We start from the raw sequence: 19,329 nt of genomic DNA on the forward strand, positions 1-19,329 counted from the left end.
TAAACCTTGATGTGTTTTATTTATTTAATAGGATTTTACGTTAATGTGGTTATGTTTTTTTGTGGTTTTATCATTCAAGCTAGTGTTACTTAATGTAATGTCAGATTACTTGATGGCTCTTTTTAGGTGTTCTTTGATGTATTATGACCAAGGGCTTCACTTTTTGTGTTTTCTCTGCTTTTTTAGAACTTTGAGTTCTGGAGGGAGAGAATCACCAACTACAGGTTTGAACGCATCAAACTGTAGTACTGTATCTGGAGTTACTTTTGAATTGACTTTTATCTGACATTTGTGCAGAGCAAAGGCCGTACCTGTTATATACCTCTCACAAAAAAAAACAGGAGTATTTTATTGATTTGAAAGATAACTTTCCCCGTCCACACCTTAGGGGGGGTACATTGCATCAACACTACTAGGATCATTGTCCTCATGGTCTGATCTTGTTCCACCTGTAATGATGTTTTAGGCTTGTGTTGTAGAGATCCAGGTGTTGTAGTGTCGCTACATTGCTGACTCATGGTCAACTCAGTTTGTAAGGAATATAATAAAAAAAAAAATCCTTTTGACCTCCCTTATGAAACCCTGGTTGATGGGTTCATCCAAGTCATGAGTAGTGGAGACTTTCGTATTTTGGAGGCCAAACCAGAGAAAGCACGAGCTTGTGTTACTGATTACCTAAAACTCACCGGTTCTAGTGTGGGGGTGGGGGGACATGCACTTCTAAGATAGTGACTAACTTCTTATAGTCCGAATGTGAGCACGGTTCTTAGGTGTACCATAATGCACAGCTTTATGCTTCAAGCAGACTACCTTGAGGATGATCCTAGCTTCGACTGGAAGCCATTGTATGGACTTTAGTGAAGATGTGATATTGTCAAAGCGTCTCATTCCCAATACCAGTCTTGCTGCAGTGTTAGGGGTTGCCTTTAGCGTTGCGAGTCGTGATTTGGGAATTTCCGACAGTGTCACATTTTCATAGTCAAGCCTAGATAAAAGCAAAGATTGTATTGCTATTTTGAGGTTGGAAGTCAGTATGAACTGTTTCGATTTCTCCTAGAATCTAAGATGTAGGAGTGCACTCCATGGGAATGTGACAGTGAGAGCTGGCATGTTGAGTTTTTTGGTGTGTTATGCCAAGGAATTTTGTGGATTTGACGATGGTGGAATTGCAGCCCAGCAAACTCAGGTGAATGAGCCACTCTTGTAGGGAACAGGTGTGAGTGAGAGAGGAGCAGGAATTCGTTCTTTAGAGAGTTAAGTCTGAGGATGATTTAGCGCTAGCCATGTTTGGGTTAGCCGCAGTGTATCTAGGGAGGATATCCTCGGGTAAATCCGAGTATCATCAGCATACATGTGCTAGGAGAGGTGTGCTTGAGTCAGAATCTCTGTTAGCGGTTCCTTGTACCAGTTGAAGAGTGTTGGGGAACTTGACTTGGTATGCGTGAAGCCCTTGAAAAACTACATCGAATGCTAGTTTTTGGTATTATGTGAATTTGTTATGAATATTTTTCCATATACGTTTGTGTATTTTAAACCTGCGCGTTTAAAATATTAGTGTACTTTTGAAGAAAAATGTAGTGATGTACTTAATGGAAGCAGCCTAGTAGTTTAATTTTCACTCACGTTTGAAAAGTCGATTTGTGAGTTGAGGAAAACTATTCTAGCTATGCCACCCACTCCACGGCACTACCTCATCTATTAGTAGCATTTCAAGTTATTAATTAATTCAACAAGAATCGAGAAGTTTACATTATCTAAGATTACTTGCAGCGCTCTGGTTAAATGTAAAAATGGAATTACCATTGGCTTTCCGTTTCTGCATTGGTTGTTAGAACTCGGGAAGTAATGACGGACATCAAGGAGCAGGACGATTATTTACACTCAAACTTCGAACCTTTTAATTACCATTTCCGCCTAGATGGTTATTTCCTGTGTATTGCTCGCAATTATAATGATTGCGTTATTTGTTTGTTGACGTTGGGGAAGAGAACTCGGGCAGGCGGGCGGGAATGGAACCAAGTACCTATTGGAGCTCCCTTGTAAGCATTTCCAAGGGTATCGTTTTGCTGCTAGTTTAGCATTAGCATTGAAAAGATATTGGTCTTTCTGCCAGGGCTGCCGGCAGTGATTTATAGCTATGATAGACTGCTAAGGAGACCATTAGTAACATTGTAACACTAATAATTTACATTTTGTGTTTTTGGGACAATTCGTATCAAATAAACTCTAGAGAGTGTTACTTTTGAGCATCTTCTAAAAATGCTAACATTTTAAAACAACATTAACCAAATTCAACAACTAGATGTGCGGCTCTTCTAGGTGAGCAAGTTGTCGCTGTGATGTCTTGCATTCAAATGAGATTGTGGTGTCGGAGATTGTGGTGTCGGAGGCAGTGAAACACTATAGTTCGGGGTTTCGGTGTGATTTTTGTAAGGGTGGAAAGTAAAGATCTGACAATCCAACACTGGAATTGCACTGGTAGGATGATATGTCTGCCCTATCTCCACACCCCCCTCCCCCCCCCCCCCCCCAAAAAAAAAAATAATCCTTCTTGCGTAGGTACACTACTGGCCGTGGTGCTCCTTGGCCTGCCCTTTCTTTTCCGGAGTGCTTAAATGCATTCCCGGTATTAATATCCGTTTATTCTGCAGTGTGCGGTTCATCTCGGGGAACAATGAGGATCATGTCCGGATGAGGTTAAGTGAACCACTGAATTAAAGACGCTAGATACCCCAGAGCCAACATATGAAGGGATGAAAAATCGAGAGTGATGGAGAGTACGCATTTTGGCAAGTTTTTTATTTATTTATTTTTTACTTGAGTTGGCTCCAATAGGTAGTAGGGAACTGCATAGAAAGTGAATAAATAGATTAGAAAAAGGTTTAAGGTGGTGATTGCTCAGTGGATAATCGACAGATCATCCACTGAGCGTAGGACGCTTATTGCTAGAATATATACACTACATCATATCGATTTGCCCTTCTCTATTATTCATTAGCCTAGATGCTGTAAGCGGGGCAAGACCACAAATGCTTCATGATAGCCACCGGCTGAGACATTATACATCACACACTTCATTCTTGACGGCCAAATGCTTAACCTCCATCCCAACTCCATCACTGGTGCTAACTGTAGTGTAAACTAGGAAAGCAAGTTTTATGCACGTAGCCACGAAAGACTGTGTATTTAATTTATTGTTTTGCATGTTTACTTCTGAGGTGCTTAAATCCTGACTCCACTAGCTTGTCCTTTATTTCTAAAACAAGCCTTAGTCTAGATATGGTGACCAACAAAACAGGACCAGAGAAAATGTGTTCCAAAAGAGGTAAGAAGAGTAACAAATCATTGTAGACCTGAAGTGGGCACTGAAAGACTCTACCAGTTTTAGGCACTGCTCGTGCAGATTTCAGATTCACTCTAAACACTGAGCTCACCTTCAGGGAACACTTTGCTAAGAAATCTAACATCCTGGTGTGAGTGGGCTCTATTGAAGAATGTGAAATCATTCTTCCAAGAAAATGATTTCAGAATTTGCCATTCAATCCCCCATGCTCTCATTAATCATCCTGTGACATTGGGTGACAGTTGGGATTCAAATACTTCCAATTTCATGTTCTTGATTCATGTTTGGGCTAGGTTTTGATTTTTTTTTTTTTTTTTTTTTTGGTTGTTCTTGGGTAATATGAGGAATGCGGTCTAAGTAGGGTTGAGATGGGTCCTTGACATTAAGGTATCAAATAAGGTGCAGACGGAGAGTTTGGCATTGGATGTCTGGGGTGAAGGAGTTTTTCTTTTGGAGTTGTGTGTTGTCCGTGTATTGGTGAATTTTGCTACTGTTTTTGGTGAGTAGAGTTCCAGGGAGTTGCATGTAGATGTTCAGAATAACTGGGAATAAGTTGGAACCCTCAGTCCTTTAGATGTGCTAGAGAGCTTGTGGGACATGGAGGTGTCCAACTGAAGGCAGAGGTACATTTGCCTGTGGTAAAGAGGGCATTTTTTGTGTTTTTTTTTTATTTAAATGTCTCTGTGCTTTAATGTGTTTTGAAGATGGATTGATAGACATGTAGGGCAGTGGTGGATAGTGACCTTTAAAAGGTGGCATAATCGTTGGCTCAAATTCCACTGAGTGAGCCTGTCTTCTAAATGTGTTAAGGGAAGAAAGCCCACTCATTCCCACTCTGACTCACTCTGTCTCACTGTCACCCAGACTCACTCGCGTAGTCTCACTCTTTCTCAGGTAGTTTAACTCTGTCTCACTCATTCTCATTCATTTTCACTCAGCCCCACACACTTTTATTCAATCAATCTCACTCTGACTCACCTATCACTCGAACTCACTCTAACTACCCTAGTCTCACTCAGTGTCACTCGTTTCCACCTAGTTCAATTCATTCCAACTCACTCTCCCTCATTCTCTCACTCATTCAGTCTCATTCATTCTCCTACGCACTCAGACTGTGGTTCTGACCCCCGTAGTGCCACAGTTTTTCACTCATTCTCAATCAATCATACTCTGATTCATTCAGCCTCACTGGCTCACCTAGTCTCAATCAGACTCACTTCTTCCTAGTCAGCTCCACTCATTCAGACTCACTCGGGCAGTTACTCAGTTGTACACACAGTAAAACTCACTGACATTCTTTCTCACAATAGCTCTGTCATTCCCCCTCAGTTACTCTACCTCACAGTAACACACCCTCGCAGCTGTACTCGCTGTTGGGTCTACCTCTGTTACACACTATGATTCTTCCTCAGTGACTTACTGTCATTCTCCCTCAGTTGCACTTACTGTCGATCTTCCTCACAGTAACACTTTCCCTTGCTGTTACACTCACTGACCTTCTCCTTCACAGTTACTCATTCCCCCTCACAGTAACACAGTGTCATTCTCCCTGTCACTCATTATCACTCACTGACTCCCTGCACTGGTTCTCTACCTTTTAGTCACACACACACACACACACACACACACACACACACACACACACACACACACACACACACACACACACACACACACACACACACACACACACACACACACACACACACACACACACACACACACACACACACACACACACACACACACACACACACACACACACACACACACACACACACACACACACACACACACACACACACACACACACACCAAACATCATTTAAAAGCTCATTCACCTCACCCGTACCTAAACACTGCAAAGAGTTGGTAAAGAGTGAGGTGACAAGCTGATTGGTGTGTAGCCATGGGCTTTGCAGGGCATAAGCATATCTACCTTTAGCTTTGATGCTTAGCATGTCACAAAGTGGGGAGGCACAGAGGTATGCCACGGATGACATTTTTCCAGCCCTGGTTAGCTCTCTGAAGGGTGGTGCAGGTGCCTTTCTCCACCTGTACCAGCAATCTGACAGAGACTGTTCAATCAATCATTGGATTTATAAAGAGCACTACGTACCTGTGAGGGTTTGAAGGCACTGGGGGGGGGGGCTGGTGTTACTGGTCGAAGAGCCAGGTCTTTAAGAGTCTTCTGAAGGTGAGTAGGTCTTGAGTCTGTCGCAGGTTGGTGGGGAGGGTGTTCCAGGTTTTGGCGGCGAGGTATGAGAAGGATCTGCCGCCGGAGGTTTTTCTTCGGATGCGGGGTGCGAGGGCGAGGTTAGTGGAGCAGAGCTGACGGGTGGGGGTGTAGAAGCTGAGTCTGTTGTTTAGGTAGGCTGGTCCGGTGTCGTGGAGCGCTTTGTGAGCGTGGGTAAGAAGCTTGAAAGTGATCCTTTTGTCCACGGGGAGCCAGTGAAGGTTTCTCAGGTGGTGGGAGATGTAGCTGTGGCGGGGTACGTTGAGGATCAGCTGGGCGGAGGCGTTTTGGATGCATTGGAGGCGTAGTAGGTCTTTTGCTGGGATGCCTGTGTAGAGTGCGTTGCCGTAGTCCAGCCTGCTGCTGACGAGGGCCTGTGTCACTGTTCTTCTTGTTTCTGTCGGGATCCACTTGTACATTCTGCGGAGCATGCAGAATGTGTTGTAGCAGGAGGAGGAAACTGCATTGACCTGTTAGACAAGGTGAGGGAGGAGTCGAGGATGAAGCTGTTGACGGATCCGAAGGAGGTCAGCATTTTCTTTGCACCAAGAGGGAATTAATAGATTAAAAAAAATATATATATCTATATGCCAATGATGTTACCGATAAAGGGCAAACGAATGATGGGCTGATAGTTGGTGAGGGGTTGATATTGAGTAGGGGTGTGAGAGTTTCTCTGGAGAAGGTTTTGGTAAAAATGAGTTTACGCTAGGCCTGGGCAAAGTTCTGCTATGTGGAACTCTGCGAAGTGGCAAAAAAAACTCCACTGCGCTATGCGGAGTACCGCAAGCGGCAGAGGCTGGGCGCTGTTTGCAATGATTTTCAGTGCAGGACTTTTTCCTGCGCTGTAAAATCAGCGTGAGCTGCATCACACAGAGCGCCAGAGGGTGCTAATTTCTTTCTGCCACTCAAGTAGATTTTCTACTCGAGAAGCAGCTTCCTCAGCTCAAGCGGCAGCTTTCTCATCGTGAGTGGTCACGACCTACCACTACCAATCGCATTCAGAAAACTCACTCACACTTGCTAAATTAGTGATTTCTCTCACTCGCCAACTTAATGTTATCGAGCGCAATGGAGAGTAATAACTCTGCATCACTTTAGAGTTTTTTGAATTCCACATGGAGTGGGGAAAACTCTACGAACTCTGCCACCGGAGTGGAATTCTTTGCCCACCCCTAGTTTAGGCATAATTTTCAATAGGAGGTGACTGAAAGATTTGAGGGATGTTGGCCACACCTGCAAGTGCTAGAGGTTTAAAGAATGACTACTGTTTATAACGTGCTATTGGATCAGCTGTATTTTTTCACTGAATATCTTCTGTTAGCAACTTTATTGATATTATTTTCTTTCAAAAAACATTTTCAAAGAAAAGGTGTTTGTACATTTGTGCAGACACTATCACATCATCTTAAAGCGACTGATATACTCTTCCAAATTCCGCATTTTGTTTCCTCCACAGAGAAATTGTGGCTTTAGAAAACATTTTCAGAAATTCAGCACTAATGATGAGTAATTTAAATCATAATCATTGTGTCCATGAAATGAGAGCTAGATGAGACCAGAATCTTGATGGAGGAAGGGAAATATGCCCTAACTTGAAGTGAAGAGCCCTCAAAAGTATGTTCCTTCTAAAAACTCCTACCCTTCCAGTACAGACTACTTTAAATCACCTCTCATCGCCCCTATTTCTTACTGGAAAATCCTTTCCAATTTTTCCTTAATTAGATCTTCTATTTAAAAACTGAATTAAATTAGAATGTTGGGAGCTTTACTTAAGACACTTGAATGATAATGACCGATGACTACCAAAATTGACTTTCTACCGAAACATTTTACTGTTTCTTTGTTATGCCATGTTTAATTTAGTACATTCTACCCTCAATACATGGACCTTATGATCTAGAAGTGTTACAGACTTTCTGCCACAAGTTATCACCATCATTTAATGGACTTGCCCCTCTTTACAGACTGTTGCCTACAGGCCGTTTCAGTTACACAGGGAGAGGCTTGTTAACATCTGTTATAGTTGTAGGCAGGTGGTTATAGCACTATAATTAAATATGGGAAATTGTTGTGATTGAGAACTGTTGTTCCATTTCAGAATCATCAATTACTCAACATTGTTGAAGGGAGAATAGTTGCTTATTTGTGGGTGTTCTTTTTTTTTTTTTTTTTTTTTTTTTTAGATCTCGCCCTCTCACTGACCAGGGATGTCGGGTAAAACAAGGAATATTTAAATGTTAAGAAATCTACTTGTAACACAGACAGGAAACATTAATAGATGGAAATTATATTTGTGCCTTTTTTGCTTGAGTTTTTTTTTTTAAAGAAATAAACCATTCATTTGTCTCAGAAATGTACCTGAAGTAAGTTTCCATTTTAGTCATTTTATTGGCATCTTTACTTTAGAGCACAATCTTAATGAGTAGATGAATGTGATTCACCATTGTAATGGATAAATCAAAGTACACCCATCTTTTCCCTCCACCACTTTGTGGCCCTAATATCATTAATCACATTACAATAACATAGTCCATGCAATCAGATTGTGTACAGTTTGATGTCTCCTCACATGGCTAGCACAACCCAATAGTGGTATGCCTCTCAGCCTTCTGAGGCATAATCAGGTTAACACAGACTCTAGCTAATTTCAAAGTATTCTCCCCTTAGTTTATGGAATTTGTGTTCTTGCCAGCTCAAAGACTAGCTAATCTATTCCCAGCACTGTCCAAACCTTTTGCAGCCGCATACTGTACATTGGTGTTTCATCCTTTCCAAAACACAACAATAAAGTGCTCTGTAGCTAAGCACATGAAGGAGATAGTTCCCCTCCCTACTTATATGTTGTTGATACATTTCTGAGAGGTTCCCATATAGGACCACATTTGGTCATCTATCCAAGTTTGACCCTGCAATCATGTGCCTCATTCCAGTAAGAATGTAACAGTAGACAGGCCCACGGTATGCCTTATAGCCTCTCCAGCTGGCACTGAAATTGGTATTACCCATTTCATGAAACAAGGATGATGTATAGTGCTGCCTGTTTCATCTTTTGTGTAGCATGTTTTCCCCTGTGCATGTTTGGCAAATTTGTTGTCTCTGTAAGATTTTCTCCTACTGACCATGATCCAGAATGATCTTTGATTTCAAGGAAAGTGGGGATAAAGGAACTTGTGTCCCTTTTTACCTGTTTTTTTTTTTTTTTTAGAATTGTTTTTAATCTGTGAAGTAGCATGTATAAGGGTAGTATGTGTTTTTACCAATTGGTCAAAAGTTATCAATAGCCCAGTCCCTCCTTCCTTGATCTGCTGCTGTATAACAGTCTCTAACTTCAAGTACCTAAGCCTTTCACCCTCTTGAAAACAAACATTTTCCTTGAGTTGCTGGAATTTTATGACTAGGACCTAACGAAGCAGAACCCACACTGACACAGCTACTCCACCTTTGAACCCACCAGGGAAACGTCCCTGTTGGCCACCAGATGGGTGAAAGGTGATGAGTGTGAAGTCAGGTTCTCCATAATACAGAGTAAATCACAGACCTTCGTGGTTCACCCACGTCCACCACTGATGATCTGTAGACTTGAGGATCTCTGTGTGTTCTAGGCAATCATGCAACTTCCCATTGTGCCTTACCTAAAGGTATGTGGTCCATAAGACACTATTCTTAATGGGTTTCTTTGTTGCTACTACAATAGCTCTTGTAGAAGGTACACCTTAAATGCAGACAAATAAGGAATTCCGAAACCTCCATCCGTAGGCTTACTGGCTCCTTGCGGTCTCGCTATGTGTGCCCTTTCCCCTGACAAACGTAGGTCAGGCAGATATTTTTAATTTGTGTATATTGTTCTTTGGAATGGTCAATTGGAGTGCCTGAAATAAATGTAATATTTAAGTAAGACTGTCATCCCCATTCACCATAACTGTATGAGTGATCCTTAAACCATTACATGTTAGAGACTCCAATAATGTTTAGCAATTGCTGTTCCCAGCTATTCTAGTCCTCCCTACACCCATTTGGAGGGATTAGTAAACTTCAGGCCGATATTGTTGATTTATGAGCTTTAAGATTTGAGCAATCTGATTTAGCCTACACTAATTTTTAAATCTCGAGACTGCCTGAAATTGATGTTGCCCTGTGACAAGTGCTGGCATTGATATTCCTGGGCTGGTCAGAGTGAGAACATTGTCACTTTGAAGATGTCTTTTCCTAGTTCCACTAACTACCTTGACATATGGTTTATCCCAGATACACAGTAGAAACGATCAAGTTTCAATGCAAAAAAGCAGAGGGGATAAGAAGCGCACATGCATCATCCCTCATTTTATATATTAATTGTGTCTCTAAGCTTGTTATTGACCCTGACCTTTGCAGTTTGGTTTTGGTATTTGGTAATTTGCCATAATCCCAGCATAAACCAAGACCCAAACTCCACTCTCCATAGAATGTCTCATATGAAACCCCAGTCCACACAGCCAAGTGCCTTCTAGACATGTAGTGATTTAAAAAAAAAAAAAAAAAAAAAAAAAAAAAGAAAAACAAACATTTCTTTGGCTCTCCTCTAGCCATGTTTATTAGAAGAAGTATCTTTTTGGTGTTGTGACCGGTTTCTCTACCCTCAATGAATCTAGGTGGGTTAGGATGTACTCAATCGGGTAAAAATTTGCCCAGTCTGGTCACTAGTATTTTAGTTAACAACTTCACATCTAGATGGAGGAGAGAGATAGGTCTATATAATTGGTGCATAAATCAAGTCTTCCCTTTATTTATGGATCAGAATGAAATAATCTTCACTTTTTAAACAAATTTATTTATTGGTATTTCAAATAGTGCATGTCTGTTTTCACAAAGCCATAGCATGGCACGTGGGTATATCATTCCCTTTACTGTACATTCTTCAAGTGTCTACTGCATGCATTATAATACCACTACCTCAAGGTAACCTTCATTACAGTCCTATCCCAACATGTAGAATTGCAAAGGCAACATCTTAGGTGTCTCAATGGCATGTTTGCAAGACAGGGAGTTGTTTTCCATCAATTATAGCTGTGCAAACCTGTATATCTGTCTTCCCCTATAGCGTAAACCAATAAAGAAATATGAGTAAACGTAACGAAATACTCAGATAACCTATTAGCTTGCCCATACATGTGTAATACGTCCATATGGTTTGTGGTTGCAGTTGTCGGATTGTTGAGCATTGCTAATCTCTACAGGCCCCTCCACTGATCACCGTCTGGTGGGGAAACATGGGGTTAAGGTTTCCTTTGTGACAATACCATTCATTACTTTTGTGAGGACTTCCAGTTTCAAATAGACAACGTTTTTTTATAGTTTTCCTCATCCCTTCTTTCATTTGGTATGTAAAAATGTATGACAGTTCATGATACTAGGAGGACTGATATTTTGAAGCAACTATAATACTACCACACTCAGCAAGAGAATTTAAATTGGTATAGTAGGAAGATTTTTGTGAGTAAGCTTAGGGCTCCTATAGGATAACCTTTACCCTGTGAGTCTGAGCAGTGAAGTAGTCTTTCGGTTTTGTTACTCAATTTTATGTGCTTGACCTCTCTAAAGTCCAGAATACCATTGTGCTCCAAAAGAAATGAATATCAAAGATGTACTTATCTCAGGGTATGTTGATTTCTATCTTTTGAATAGTAAAGCATCTAAGGAAGTACTATTATGGAGTATTGTAGATAATTGTTGACATTTCGAGAATTTAGAATCCGAAATTTCTCTAGTAGCTGCAGATACTAAAGTGGGTAAAATTGACTAAATTTGTGAATCAGATATATCGATCAGGTTTGAACTCTCATATATGGCAATCAAGTGGTGCCTGACGGGCCGGTCTGATAAGTCAGTGTGTGGGCTTGTCTTTTGGAGGTCTGTGTGTCTGTTTTATGGTCTGCTGGGTGGGTTTATACTGTTGATTTCCCTGATTTTTACCATGAACATTACCTATAGCAAGCACTACTTCATGCAGCCTCCCACATCTTGCTTTACAGCTTCAAAACTGCCCCATTTGCAGACGTGGGCCTCTTTCCTAGCTATCTCATTTGTAATGGGAAACTAATTTTTTTCTGCATTCCTCGGCCTATTTTCTGTCGCTCGCCAGCCCTGATATTTATACATACATTTTATTAGAAATAGTTGCTTTAAAACCTTTCTAAATATCTTCTGCACAGTCTATAATAGGTCATACTATTGCTACGGTTATGGTCATAATTACACACTTGGTCATGTGGCATACAACAGATGTTGCTAATTTCAGCCACAGAGGTTTCACCCTTGTCGTGTTTCTCAACTGATATGACTGGCATGTGTGTCACCAGTGGGGAATGGGTATATTGGCATGGGCTGGGCTTAGTCTGGAACTCTTATCAGATCAACGTTAATGTACCAATGAATTGCAGGGAATCATTGATGGAAAAAGATAACTTTGGCCAATGTTGTAGATGGTATTACCAAGAGAGTCTTATTTGTGCCAGTGCTCCAGGAGTCCAGTCTTATCAGGATTGACTGGTGGGTAACAGTTATGCTTTTCCTGGACTACACCTCTCAATGCAACAGAGGCGGTCCTCATTTTTGAAGCTCAAACGCTGCCTCTGCCAGCTCAGCGTCCAATACTTACTCCTATTTCCAGCACGCCTGAAGGTCATATTCATGACACCAGCACTTTCTTCATGGATCCCAAGGACGTCTGGCATTGGGCAGATCAGTATGAGGGTGGACAACCCTTAACTCACCCTGGGCTTCCTCCCTGCCCATCATGCCTTGGGTGACGCCACAGAGGTGAAGAGAGACTGACCAATCCGTTCCATCCCCCACCCCACCAATTCTGCCTCTCCAGATCTCCAGCAAATTATTGCGGTTCGGAAATAGGCCCTACAGGCTGTGACAAACTTGGGTCGTGCAGAGGCAACCACAGGTGAGGAGTCTGGCTCGCACATCTTCACCCTTGAAGAAGACTCTGTTGCATCTGATGATGCCCAGCAGACGTAGCAGCTGTTCCCATCAGTGACTCCGCAGACAGTGGATAATTTGGCGTAACTGTTCAGCATCTTTAATTGTTACCATGCATGTTTGACTCGATAGTAGGTGCCTTAACACCCCTTCTGCTGTTTTGCATGCCCTCTCATGGCACCTGCTCCCAACCTTACACTGCTCAATTCCTTAACATTATTTCGTAACTTTAACTATTTCACCCAGTGCCACTGTCCCACTTGGACTCTTTACCCACCTCTTCCTTGCGAGACAGCTCTGCACTAACCAGCGACTTCCCGGCCCTGACAACATCTCATATTTGTTACACAGGGCGTAATGGGTGCATAGTCTACTCCTTGCCTCAGCCACCCATCCCACCGTTTACTTATAGAGCACATTTGTAAGCATGATCTGTTTGGGCCTACCTTCAGTTGTTGTTTTTAGTCAAAATTCTTTACTATTAATTTGTTATACACTCTAATCCTATCAGTACAACCGAGACATGCAAATTTCATACATACCACATGACACAGATGTACTTAATGCTTCAGACTGCAGCACCCATTCCCCTCGCTGATCTCCCACAACACTACCTACACTATGCCCATCACAGACATTAGTTTCTTTACACTAAATATCAGAGGGAAGCACATGGCCAGGAAGCACTATGCTGTATGTTACTATGCAAAACGCCACAGGACGCATGTTGTCGTCCTCCGGGAGTCCCACACGACATCTGAAAAGCTTGGGTGCCTTCACAAGAGATGGTAGTGCATTTTACACATTGTTGCACATTGATGATCATTATAATAAATAATTGAACTATTCTATTCGAGGAGTAAAGTACATTTGTGCGTTATACAGCGGATAAACCAGCAGGTCTGTTTAAGTGAGTAAGGCAGCTGACGAGTGCTTGTCATCACCAGCGCATTAAATGGGGCATGTTACATGCCACAACCTACTCTGCCTATGCATGAGGTGCCCTGATTTGGGGCACACTGGGGGTCCCTTTTCAGGAGCTAGGTGTTACTGTAGACAGAGAGGGCAGATAGGTCTGAGGAATGCACATGGCCAGGACGCGCTACGCTGTATATTCCTATGCAAAACATCATAGGGCACATGTTGTCCTTCAGGAGTCCCACATAACAGCTGAAGAGCTTGGGCCCCTTCGCACGAGATGGCTAGGCATTTTGCATGCTACAACCTACTTTGTGAACTCACGAGGCACCCTCATCTGGGTCGGGGGGAATCCCTTTCAGGAGCTTCATGTTAATATAGACAGAAAGGGCAGATACTTTCTGCTGGAAAGTCACCTGTATGGTTGTGTTGTGCTCATTGGGAACATTTACCCACCCAATGCAGAGCAGGGCTCTTTTTGGGACACCGCATCAGCTAACCTGGCCCTTAAAACTCAAATACACTGGATCTTTGGCGGTGACTATAACTACATACTACTAAACAGATTGAATCCCCCATTGCCACGATCCTTCCCTTTGTGTGCAAGCGACCCGATTCCGCAGTTGGATCCAGCAGTGGTCCCTAATAGATGCCTGGGGAAACCAACATCCCAGTACTAGCATTTACTAATTTCACACCATCCCACACAACCTATTTGTCCGCCTTGATAGTTTCCTATGTTCAGGTTCCATCCGTCACCTGGTGCAGCACTCAGGCTATCTGGGCCGGCTGATCCCAGATCAAGACACCCATATCGTGAAATTACAATTGCTACCTCATCAGCCCATGTACCGATGTGGTGTCTCTCCTGTGATGCGCTGGAGGACCTGGTCTTCCGAGCGTCACAGGAAACTCATATCCAACACTACTTTACCAAAAATTAGAATACTATTACAGACAGGACCATGGAATGGGATGCGTTTAAGGTTGTCCTCCATTACTGAGGGCTTTACTCGCCTGATTGATTAAACAAAACACACAAAAAAACACGATCCTTTTTTTTCAAGTTCACATTTGTAAGTTTTTGCGTGGGTTACAGGATGGAGCAATGTAGGTTATGGTAGGCTCTGAAAGAAAAAAGCAATACACAGGAAGGATTATGAACGTTTAGACTGCAAATTGCACTCAGATTTGTGTAGTAGTTCCCCTGTATATTATTACATATTCTTGCTTAGTTGGTATTTATTAATCGATGAACAATAACCGATTAATGAGAAAAAGGCTCATGAGTTAACTGAATATTTGACGTAATTATTAAATGTACTTGCTGGTGTGAAGTTTTTCGTTTGCTAAGGTATGTTGGCTGGATTACGTGATTTTAAGAAACAGACTTTTTATGTGGTGTAGTTAGAACAATTTTCTGAAAGCCAATTTCCTATGGACCTTTAAAACTTTAAATGGGCAAAGCATATTTTAGATAAGAAATGTCAACTCTGTTATGGATTTCAATTGAAATATGTTAATTCATGTTGATATTTAAATACATGTTGTTTTACTTTTTTTGACAAACTGGTTGTAAAAACTTTACTCTTCTCTTCTCTCCAAGAAAAAGTCTGTTTCTTATGTTAAGGTATATACCAGTTGGATTTCTGATATTATTTGTGTTGAAAAGCAGAAGATGCAGCGTCCTACATGTTGAAAAGGGCCAATTTTAAATTAGTGTATGTTTTGATTTTAGTTTCATGTGAGATTTTGGGATTGCGGGCGGTACTCTCTTCGCTTTCCCAATCGGTCGAGGCTACATCCACTTACCTCGTCTTAATCAATAAATTCCGGACACGTATGCTTTGTTGCTGTTTTGAAGTAGAGAAGGATGTTGAAATAGGTGCGATCGGTCCCTCTCCAATCTCGTTTATAATCTCTGCAAGAAACTAGTCCGGTTACCTTTATTGCATACCCAGGCATTTTACTATGGTGTTTTAGGCTACTTATTCACACAGATTATTTGCCTGCATCTGAGTATGTTATGAGCAGGAACCATTTTAGACTTTCTTCGAATCTAATTCACCAGTGCAAACGATAGTTTTAGTTGTGGACGTGCAGCAGAATATAGATTGTGGAAATATCGGATATTGGGAAGAGACTGAATTACATACAGTACCTGAATTTATTTTGCACTCTGAGTAGTTTAACCTCCTCAAAATATTTTGCGTACATTCCTAGACGAGGATCACGGTCCCTTGTCGCACTAAATTGTGTAATTTGTATGTTTTAAATACTTGATTATTCAATTCAGCTGTACACTTGATAAGAGTATTTGTTATTGCATTGCTTTAAAGGGAATTGTGCAGGTGGGTTTCCTTTTTAATGTTTTCAAGTATTTTCACGTGTATTTTCACTGCGATCTTGATACTTGTAATTGCAATTAGATGTTGGTATTGCATTTTAGACCAGGGCAACTGGATTTACGTGAGTTGTTGACTGCAGCGTTTTTCTCATAATTATGGATCTGTACGCATTTGCCGTATAATCCTTCATCTGCTTCATAATCTTAACATTTTTTTAACAAAAATATGTTGTTTCTAGCTCAAAAGTTACTAAAAATGTGGCATTCTATGTTGCTGTGCAGCAGAAAGCAGGTCACAAAGGTTGACTGTTCACCTTTCAGTTGATATTGCTGTAGTTATGCGTTAAACTAATAAGGTGAAATCTTAGTACGGGCAGTGTTAACGTGTAAAAGTGACAAACGAATAAAATACTATCACAAAATGTGGCACATTATGCTGCATTATTCGCATTTTCTTTCTGCATAGCTAGCAAACGAGGCTCCCTAATGTGATCCCCTCTGGCTGCAGAATTCCAGTGGCCCTGAGTTTAAATGCGGCCTGGCTTCTTGACCAGGTTGTGATTAGCGCAGTCTGTTTTTTCTATTGACACCATTAAATGTTTCCAGAGTTTCCAGGTATCACAATTTATCAACTTTGCAAAGTTTCATGGTTAGCATTCGTCTGTCCGCAAAAGTAAATGTTATGAATGAAAAGCTTTGCACAGTTCTTTTTGAGACCTTGACTTGGCTAATTTACCGTTTTATATTTGAAGCACAAATAGATGACTGCGCAATAATTTGATAAATTTAATTAAAAGCAAACAAATCCGCGAAAAGACTGAAGTAATGATAATTACATGTTTATAATTTTAGTACGGTTTTTGATTACAACACACCTTTTGTTAGTCTTTAACTCCAGATTTTCTGGTTTCATTTTCAGAGCTCAACCGACAGTAAAAATCGTGCGCTTATTTTACATCTGAACTTCGGTAACAGGAGCGACCTTTTGAAAGAGAAGACGTCCTCCTTTGAGCACCATTGTTGCAGCCAAATACGTCCCGCAGTCGGGGCGTTGACGTCCTGGAAGCTCTTAGTATTAGTTGGAGGACAGTGTCTGTTCCGAGGGATCTGCCAGCGAGCCCGTAGAGTTCACACCTTTCCTTCCAGGTGTTGATCTGTTGGACAGTTCACAATGAGTGAATTCTGGTTGTGTTTCAACTGCTGCATCGCAGAACAGCCGCAACCGGTAAGTATGAATCCTACATGCATGTGCACAAATCTTTCAAATGGCAAGTAACAGGAATATAGGTCAAACAAATCCGGAACACATCCCTCGCTGCTAGTGAGAACCGTCTGTGTCCCTTTGTGGGTGATTATGGCAAATATGTGTTTTCCTTTTTTTAAGGCTGGCAAACATTAGCACATTTCTGATCTGCCGTCCATCGTGCAATCATAGTGCAGATAAAGCTAATAGATTCCTTAACTGCTCTGCCCAAATTATAAGATCCCATGAGACATGAATTTAGATGCAGAATTGGTATTCCAGAAAATTTCTGCTTCCAAAGCACCGCCAGTGGACCTCCCTCATATGATTCCAAAAGAAACTAAAAAATCACCTTTGACACCAAGGGTCATTCCTGATTTTCTTCTTAAGTGCTTTAATGGTCACTAACCTCTTTTCCCCGTCCCCACAGATGTCTGTGTTTTGTAAGGGCATCACTTCCACACTATTCAACTATACATTCTTCATAACGTCAGGGTCTATAAGAGTCTGAAAGTCGCACATCCTCAGCCCTATCCAGTGGACAGTTTATGTGGGCCCACCAGAGGGAAGGTAGTCATCAAGGCTGCTGCAGTGATCGTTCTTTTGAGGTAGTTGTCCTCTCTTCTTGTTTTCCTTTTGTAGAGGCACACTGTTAGAGGGATTAACTGTGAAATATTCCTAACCATATGAGTTTGAGGGCAGGATGAGAAGCTGTTGTATTTTATATGGGATTGTGGGCACCAATGGGGGAATGTTAAATCTGCAATAAGGATTTTACAAACATGAGGGCAAATCCTAAGATTTATTTCTAAGTCACTTTGTTCTAGTTTCATTTGATGTGCTAGGTCTTGGTGTATTTATGAACATTTTATGGCCCTTATCTCGATTTCTGCCTGAAATAAGCTCATGTTCATATTTTGATGACCACATATGCAAGATTCAGCAAGACGTGACTGTGTGTACTGCAGTGGTTCGCACTTTTGACTTCTGTGGACCCCCACTATATCATTACAGGAACCCCCCCCCCTGAATCATTATTGGAATACAGGGACCCACCTCGGAGTCATTACTGGAAGCCGGGAATCCCAGACTAAACATTGTCGATGGTTTGAAACACAAAACAATACAATAAAAATATTGAAACAAGTATTCAGCAAACATATACACAAAAGATAGCATATTATGTTTAATTAGCAAATATGAATAAAAAAATAAAACCTTTAATTTCAATAGGAGGGTTGGAGCTTTTCTAAATTCAATTGAAGCCACGCATCATCCATACTATATTCTGTTTAATGCACCTGCACTGCTCCCAAGAATCAATCTGTTCAGACAACTTTAATTTTTAGCATCCAATTTCAAATTTCTTGACCTTTACAGAACGTTTTCAAAGTGCAGTTGTACATTTAGTGATTTTATGAATATACACAGGTTGGGAACCACTGGTGTACAGTAAACATTTATTCCAGTGAGAATTCAGCCTCAGGGAGGGTCAGGTAGAGCGAAACTCATACCAAGATTCCAATATGTCTAAAAATTAGAAATAGGGGATTGTAACTGTCTTTGCTTTTACATTCAGGATTTGCTTGCAGCGTAAACAGGAATAGGGATGCCAAAAAGCCATTTTGGATATGGTTCTGCTGGGTCAGGTCTACAGGTGTAATAGGAGATTCAAGTAAAAAAAAAATGCACAACTCTTCCCCCACCTCCCCCCTTTTTTTTTGCCGAGAGCTGTGCCAACATTGTATATTTCATCGACCTCTTGTATATAATAATTATTGTCTAGAAAGTTTTATTCTTTCCTGCTACTTGATGCTCATTGCTTAATTTTTTTTCTAAATTATTAAAATACTATTTCATTGATTTAAAAAATAAAAAAAATACACACAATCGTTTTACATGTATTCTGAAAGAGTACCTTTCATGTAAAAGTTCTTTGTAATATCCACCAAAACATTTATTCCTAGCCCTTTCACATTCCAATAATGATATATTTTCCAATCATTGTAAAATTGTCAGACTTCAGAATGGATCTGAGTGCATCTCAATCACAAACAATATCATTTGACTGTACACGCTGTTTAGTAACTTCACGTTGTTATTGTGATGCAGATAGTTATTTTTTAATTAATTTACTAGGCTCTAATTCTCTTGAGGATTTTGCTTTACATGAAACACATTTGCCATTCACACTTCACATGTTGTGTTATCATTAAAGGTTTTGAATAGAACCTTATGTTGATGTACTCTGGATTATATTCTTCAACATCAAC

General features: G+C 41.0%; 1 protein-coding gene across 5 annotated transcripts in view; it reads left to right on the plus strand.

The window, feature by feature from the left end:
• CDC42SE2 (CDC42 small effector 2) overlaps positions 1–19,329 on the plus strand; it is a 301,018-nt gene that overhangs the window by 142,249 nt on the left and 139,440 nt on the right. For all 5 annotated transcript variants that reach the window (XM_069227321.1, XM_069227318.1, XM_069227336.1 and 2 more), the window contains one exon: positions 16,733–17,038. In XM_069227321.1, coding sequence (XP_069083422.1) covers positions 16,985–17,038 — 54 coding nt within the window. In that variant the 5' untranslated portion in view covers positions 16,733–16,984. The remainder of the gene's footprint in view (positions 1–16,732; positions 17,039–19,329) is intronic.

This window comes from Pleurodeles waltl, chromosome 1_1 (assembly GCF_031143425.1).
Source record: "Pleurodeles waltl isolate 20211129_DDA chromosome 1_1, aPleWal1.hap1.20221129, whole genome shotgun sequence".
NCBI classification, from domain to species: Eukaryota; Metazoa; Chordata; class Amphibia; order Caudata; family Salamandridae; genus Pleurodeles; species Pleurodeles waltl.